The sequence below is a fragment of the Halyomorpha halys genome, unplaced genomic scaffold, assembly GCF_000696795.3.
Source record: "Halyomorpha halys isolate HHAL.00 unplaced genomic scaffold, Hhal_1.1 Scaffold167.1, whole genome shotgun sequence".
Taxonomy (NCBI): Eukaryota; Metazoa; Arthropoda; class Insecta; order Hemiptera; family Pentatomidae; genus Halyomorpha; species Halyomorpha halys.
In genome coordinates this window covers 1,220,970-1,228,872 of record NW_027106937.1, presented here as the reverse complement: position 1 = coordinate 1,228,872, position 7,903 = coordinate 1,220,970, and the positions used below count along the sequence as shown (strand labels likewise).

Below are 7,903 nucleotides of genomic sequence, written 5' to 3'. Positions count from 1 at the left end.
TATATTTGTGTATTATAAATCAATGTGATGTACATTTATTAAACTTGCTCTAACCACCAATTTTAGTAAATTTTTTTATTCTATTCATAAACATAACTAATTTAACATACTAATTCTAAAATATGGCAAATCATTGATATTTACCTGTTCATGATGTATTCATTGTTAGTAACAATCAAGTTATTTTATTTTTATGATAATTTTTTTATTTAATTCTTAAAACCAGTTATTTATTTTTTTAAAATTAAATTAAATTAAGTACCTAAGGTAATGTTTGTAACTAAAATATAAATACATATATATATTGTTCATTATTGTTTGTATGTTGTTAGTGTTCAGTATTTGTTTAGTATTTATGCGTTGTCACTCATATTTCCAGTATGTAATAGATACATTTTGTATAGGTCTATTGAATGGGGTCTGAAGTCTAGACGGTTCCTTGGCAGCGACCAGAGAGGAATGGTGGGGAGAAGTAGTGGGGTGAGATGGCGTCAGTACACAGCGAGCAGTGAGAGAGGTCAGTGAGGTGCGCGCCTTCGATTAGGCACAACATGGGCTCCGGTGTACTCCGCCAGTTCGTCGCCAACTTCAGCCTTAGCATTGCAGTATTCATTGTCGGAACTGCCCTCGGATGGCCGTCTCCCGTCCTCTACGACATCCTCGAGCATGGAGACCCGATGAACATGACACATAGCGAAGCGGGAGTCATGGTGTCTCTCCTCTACTTAGGTAATATGCTCAGCCCGATACCCTCCGGTATGCTGATGGACAAAATCGGCAGAAAGATGACCCTCCATGTACTCAGCGTGGTCCCACTTGCTGCTTGGATCTTGGTATACTTCGCCAAGAAGCCAATGATGCTTTACATGGCTCGACTCCTAGTTGGCACGTGGCTTGGTACAGTCAACACAATAGTTCCTACCTACGTCGGTGAAGTCTCTGAACCAAAGGTACGAGGTGCATTTAGTACCTTTTTCCAGTTGATGACTAACGTTGGAGTCCTTTTCGCTTACGGAATCGGCCCTTTTGTAAATTATTATACTTTTGCTTGGATATTAGGTGTGATACCGCTAATATTCGCTGTTCTCATGTTCATTATACCTGAAAGCCCTTACTGGTTGGTTAAGAAGGGAAGACACGAAAAGGCCGCCAAATCATTAGCTTGGCTCAGAAGTAAACCAGTCGAAGAAGTAAAGAAAGAACTAGCGGAAATTGAAGAAACTGTGACAAATGACACCAGGCGCGGAAAAAGTTATAAGGAGTTGATTGCAACTCGAGGGAACAGAAAAGCACTCCTGATGGTAGAGGTACTGGCAATCACACAGCGAGCGAGCGGTGTAAGCGCTCTCATGGCCTACCTATCCACCACCCTGCCTGTGGATGGACCGATGCCACCCAACGAGTGTGTCACCTTTATCGGTATTGTTCTCTTTGCTAGTGTCTTCTTCTCTACTTTCTTGGTGGATCGCTCTGGCAGAAGGCCGCTCCTCCAAACTTCCTGCTGGGGTTCAGCTGCCTTTATGTTCCTTGCAGGCCTTTGGTTCTTCCTCGACGAGAAGACCGAGATTAACGTTAGAGGGGTCGCCTGGATCCCCTTCTTCGCTCTGATCGGCTACAGCTTCTTCTTCTGCATCGGATTAGGGCCTCTTGCCACCACGATGCAAGGCGAAGTCTTTCCGACCAACATAAAAGGCCACGCTTCCGGAATCACATCGATCGTACTGGCCTTCACCTCCTTTGTAAGCAACATGTGGTATTTCAAGATGGCCGACACAATTGGGGTTTTCATGAACTATTTCATCTTCACATTGGCATGCATAGTAGCTGCGATATTTGTTCAGTTCTGTGTCGTCGAGACCAAGGGTAGAACACTCAATCAGATTCAGAAAGAGCTCAACGAGAAGAGGGTTAAGATTTTGACACCGGTAGTTTGAGTTCCGAGATGGTAAACATCATGGTATATATTGAGGCAGGTAATAAATGCTTTAAGCTGTGTTGCATTATTACGCCCAACTAAAAATTTCATTGCATCCATTTCATCCTCGAAAATATTTATATCGACGTTGTAATTACTTTTTTTAAGTTTATTTGATTTACTAACTCGACATTTTCCTAACGTTAAGTTACATACTATAGTTATATAATGCTACTAGGAAATCATAAGCATATATCTAAACAATTGAAAGTATGAAAGTGAAAGTCATTCGATTATTTGTTATTTCATCGACCATTTTATATTTCATCAACTCTGGTGGGTTAGTTCCAAAGTATTTTACTTAGATATACCTTCTAATAAGCACTACCTCTTGAGTACGATTAGTGTAGAATCATGCTATAATTAATTCAAAGGATTATGGTAGTAGATCACAGATATGGAAATATCTTTGCTTAAGCCTGGCAAACGTTACTTAACAATATCCATGGCTTTTAGTTGTAAGTGTGATTAAAAAGACATTTATGAGAGCTTGTTCACATAAACTGTTCTGTACAATCGAAGTTACACTTAAAAATTGTTAATTAAAGCTTTAATAGTTTTAATGTTATAGTTATCTTTAAAAAGTTCGACCAATATATGATAGATAGTTACTTAAAATAATGTAGTTACTTACGAATCAGTCATCTTTAGTAATGACTAGTTTCCACTTGATATTAAGCTTTAGAAACTAAATCTAAATTATAATTCTTCCACAAGCGTAATGAAGATTAATTTGTGAATGAAATGCCGTAGTATCAGCTTAACGTAATGTATCAAGAACAGGGATATTATCGTAGCAATGGCAATGCCAGCTGAGAAAGAGTCCACTCAAGGTCTTCCGCGTTCGCATTTAACTCTCTGCCAATTTCTGAACCGTGTGGCGATTTCACTTCCAGTAATTGTATGAAATGTCCTATAAAAAAACCGAAATTCAGTATAAGACTTATTGAAATGCTAAAAATATATATATTTATATTTTTATAAATAAATTCTTCTAAAGAGTACTTAAAACTTTATCAGGAATTTATTTATATTATTCCTTTGTATTTATTGTTACATTAGGGCTGATATTGTACAAACAAGTTTATTCCATTGTGTTTTACTTTGGTAAACTCAGTGATGTTTCTTAACTATATTCATGTTATGTAATATAGTATAGAAGTAATTTTCTTTTACTTTGAAACGCATATCTATGAACTGTATTTATTTATTTATGATAAATAATTTTATCCCAAATTTTCACTGTATTCGATCATGTGATGAAAGCAGTATTGTGATTACCAATATTGAATGTTATAGTGTTTAATAGTTAAATTATTTATTTTATAAGAAGTGATATTGTTAATTCTTAATGTCTATTAGGATTGTTTCGTTAATTGAGTGATTAATTACCATTTTAGTAAAATTTGATGTATTAGTGTTAGTGACTTCAAGATAGCTTTATTTGGATTTGACAACTGAATCCTTTTATTGCCAATTGTTCCTTTTACTACAAGTCGCTGAATCATCTTTACCAACTATCTTCTGTCTCGAGAAACGCTGTGATAACGATTTTTTTTTTTAATTCTTATAATTTAATGATAAACCTGAGACAAGATGATGTAATGATTGTTTAATAAAATTATAAAATTTTTATGTGTTTGTTTTGTATTTTTTCCCTTTCAATGTTGGACTTTGTTTTTTGTTAACAAAAATGAACTGCTTCCTGTAAATATTTTCTTTTACAAAAACATATCTTCTACTGTCAGAGATATTTTCTTCTAGACAAAAAAAATATTTATGAGAAGATAGAATCCTAAAAAAATATTTCTATAGAATATACGAACAAAATAAAAAAAAAAAAATTATTCTTTTGTGGTTTTTTTTATCTGATGGGTATATTATCTAAATGGAACCACAGAAAAAAACTGATAAACAAGGATAGAAGCTTTAAAACTACAAAAATAAAACAATACAGCATCGCATGAAAGAAAAATAGATCTACTTAAATTATAAAATACATGTTTTGAAAATTGGTATTATAATAAATCATCTCTTGTATTAAAAAATACTCTAACAGCTACAAAAAGGACAGAATTATGCAATTAACTAATTGTTTTCTTAAATATTACAAATATAACTAGTAATTATTTCACTAATAATTAAAAACAAAACAATAATTAGAAGCATGTTTTTTATGAAACCCTAACTAATTTTATAAATAATAGTATTAATCTAGTGTTTATTTGTTTGTTTTTTATTTTATGCTAACAAATATGTAAAAATTCGCAAACGTATAACAATAAAAATATTATTAAATTATATTACAAACTAATGCATTATATTAAAGATATATGCTAAGGAATGTATGTACAATACGTATAAAAAAAAATTATGTTATCCAACGATAAAGATATAAAAATAAGACTTTTAAAAATTAAAGGGAACAAAAAAAAAATTATACAGACAGGTGTATGAAGATCGGGGAACCATACAACAGGAAGTGGTTCTACCCTGCATTTGCAATAAAAAATGTTCCTAAAGGTCATTGTTCGACTCTGAACAGAATCGTAGAAAAATTTTTTGTTGTTTTTCTTGTGCATATCCTTTTTTTAAAAAAATAATTTTCCTGTTTAAAAACCCAATACCACGTCACACTTTTTGCCACGTCAAACTTGGTCGAAATATTTTTAAATGTATATCTTTTTTTCTTAATATGGGTTAACTCTAGGATCTAACAAGGGACTGAAAAAATATTCACAAGCAAAATTAAAAAATAAAAGTATAAAAAATGAACACATCTAAATTGGTCCACCAGAGGATATCACCATGACGACAGAGTCAGGTATGGAATACTATATTTCTTAAAAGAAACTTTATTTAAATTAGGATGGTATGATTGAGACTCGATTATTTTTATAATTTCAACAAAAACCGTGTCACTTAAAAGACAAAAAATATCAATTATTCGTTTGATAATCGAATTACTATCTAACTAAATTTTTTTTTGTTGTAAATGAGGTGTAAAACCACCTCCTGGCCTTTGGTCCAACGATCCTGATAAACTCTGTATATCTAAATTATGAAACATAGCTTATAAAAAATATAATCACAAGTAACCCAATTCTCATGGTCTTAAGAAAGGATAAAATTTTATCAACACTTCCTTTTTTTTTAAAAAAAAATCGTTTTTGACAATGGTAATTAAAATTTCACATAAAACACTGAAGAGATAACATGATTTGGCTTGAAAACATGGCCTTTACCAGAAAATATAGAAAAAGGGGGTTTCATCTCCCTGTAATTTGGGAAATTTCAGATTTGAGAACGTACTGCACACTGTGGTAAAACATTGCGTGGTTATTATACTCGCAATTGCTTATAAACGGTATAAGGAGGGGTTAGTTTTAAAAAAGAGCAGTTTTCAGAGAACAATTTCCAATATTCTGGTGAGTTGGGAAATCCAGTCAAAACAGCTGGGAAATTTTCGATTCTTCCCTTTCCCCTCCAATAGGTTTTTTTAATAATGCCCTTCAGGAAATTATTATAATTCTCTAATGGAGTATACCTCCTATATAACTTATCTTTAGCCTTTTATAGGTTAAAGGCTTAATTAATTCCGTAACATTATTGATGAAAATTACAATAAATACATCCTGTAGGTGTATTGTTTTTATAAAAACTTTTTTCCCCTATAAATTTGAACATTGTTGGTTACTATTATGGCGGAAACGAATTTGAAATATACGTGAACAATAGCTATATACATATTACCCATAAATTAGCAATTTAAATTGAGACCAACTTCAAAAGTAGGAAACGTATTTACTACCGTACACCTGACTCAGGCGTGGGCACAACGAAGTTGCCCCACGTGCGACCATACTGTGAGTGACCTTGATTGTATTGACCTGGAAGATTCGGACTAAAATGTTATTTTTAATTAATTCTGATATTTTTAAGAATCCCAAATTACCTGAAATCATATTTTTTTTTAAAATACAGTCGATCATATTCGGGTTTCACAAAGAAATAAAAGATGAAAAGCAAACAAACTACAGACGTATAATTTTATGAGCGTTATTTATCAGTAATTCAGATTAAAATATGTGCGTTGTTGATAAAGTTTGCTTACAACTCTCATATCTCAACTGTAAAGTTAATGTTTATGGATATAAACCATTCCGAGACCTTCACTTTCAGTAAAAATAATATCAGTTACAGATTCTTTAGAAACTAAAAAACTTCAGAAAAAAAAAATTAACCAATGTCATAATAGAAATTATGTGGTAACGGACTTCAATTAAAAAAAAAAAAAGTTAAAGCAATAAAATAACATAAAATCAGCTCTATGAAATTTAGCAAGTGTTAATGTACGAATAATTTTCTATTTCCTCTACTACGCAATTGGTTTTATGGGAAATTGATTTTTGCAAAAAATGTTTCATTTTATCAAAGGTAAGATTTTTTTTATGTATTTCTTTAATAAGAAATTCCTGTCCCATTCAGTGTTCTGTCCAGGTTCAAAACGAGATATTGGTTAAGACCTAATGATTTGCGTTAAATTAGCAGAACTATGGCAATTCAAATGCCCTTTTAATGTACAATAAATTATTAAGAGAAAAACCAGAAACGTCACTAATAAAAATGGAATTTAATGTACTTTGATTAATTTTATTAGTTAATTTATTTGCCAAAGATCTATTAGGTTTAGCTTTGCCATTTTTATTTGTTTAGCAATATAACTGCTGGCAACATTCATCAATGTTTGGCTATTTCTTAATATTACGTAAGCTATCATAAAAGATAAAATAAGATAATTTTTTTAAACAATTCTGATGTTCCCCTTTGTCTAACTAATGAGATCATTTTTATAACTATTTCGCTCGGCGATTTGTAATTATAAAACCTTAATGTGATAAATGAAATATGAATATGTAAAATATATATATTGACATCTGAGCTAATGAAAAACTATATTTTTTTTATCAATGTAAGATTGTAAAAAAATATATCAAATAAGAAAAAGATAGATAGAAAAAAATTATACTATTAAAGTAATAAAAATTTATAAAATTTTAGATAACTATTTACGTGGCCGAGAAATTAGTAAATAACTGAAAAAGGCATAGCAATTGAAATAAATATTAAGCTACAAATCAGGGACTACAAAATTGAATTTTGCGGTATATAGCCGCAGAAGGCATTTTCTTATCTCATGAATCAGAATTATCACAATTCAGATAAGAATAATATCGAAAGGGATTCCATGAACCAGCTGGGTTCATGTTCCTGTTAAATTTCTAGGAATTGATTTTTATGTGACCATATTTAAACAATAAGTGAATAAAGTCTTTATTTTACTTAACAAGTTTTTAAAAAATATTTATTAATGATTACATATAATTAAATTTGATCCTAATAAATAAAATTTACATTAGACTTATGCGATTAATAATTGATATGATGAAAAGATAAAAATAAATTTTTTTTTCTAAAAATAAGCAAAATAAAATAAAAATAAGTCTACACTAGTATAATGTTGGCTAAAATTAGTGTTATAGGTCACTGTTAAGGTGCGTTCTATCTGAGTCGGATGTAGTCTAGACATTTCAATGAATACATTTACATCTATTGTCTAACTTTTTTTTTTTAGCAATGAAAATGATATAAACAATATTGAAAGTCTAAATTTCATTCCATCATTTTATTATTTAGTCCTGAAATCACCTTGCCATAAAAACATGGAAGTTCCTAAAACAAAAATCTTGAATAATCTTTGTATAATATTATCATTCCTAATTTCGCTTGAAGTTATGACAAAAAAAATCTGCCAATTTTAAAAATTGTGTTATTCTGTTAAATAAATTCATATTTTATGCTTTCTCGAGGTAAGAACAAGGAATATCGACTTCGTTTCAACAAAGAATACTATAATTTGACAGAATA

The 7,903-nt window shown here is 30.9% G+C and overlaps 1 protein-coding gene and 1 long non-coding RNA gene across 3 annotated transcripts in view; one reads left to right on the top strand and one right to left on the bottom strand.

Moving 5' to 3' along the window:
* LOC136795262 (uncharacterized) overlaps positions 1 to 7,903 on the bottom strand; it is a 605,676-nt gene that overhangs the window by 60,775 nt on the left and 536,998 nt on the right. The window lies entirely within an intron of this gene.
* On the top strand, positions 491 to 3,610 carry LOC106678903 (facilitated trehalose transporter Tret1). The gene has a single exon (XM_014417746.3). The coding sequence runs from the start codon at positions 552 to 554 to the stop codon at positions 1,932 to 1,934; it is 1,383 nt and encodes a 460-aa protein (XP_014273232.1). The 5' UTR covers positions 491 to 551; the 3' UTR covers positions 1,935 to 3,610.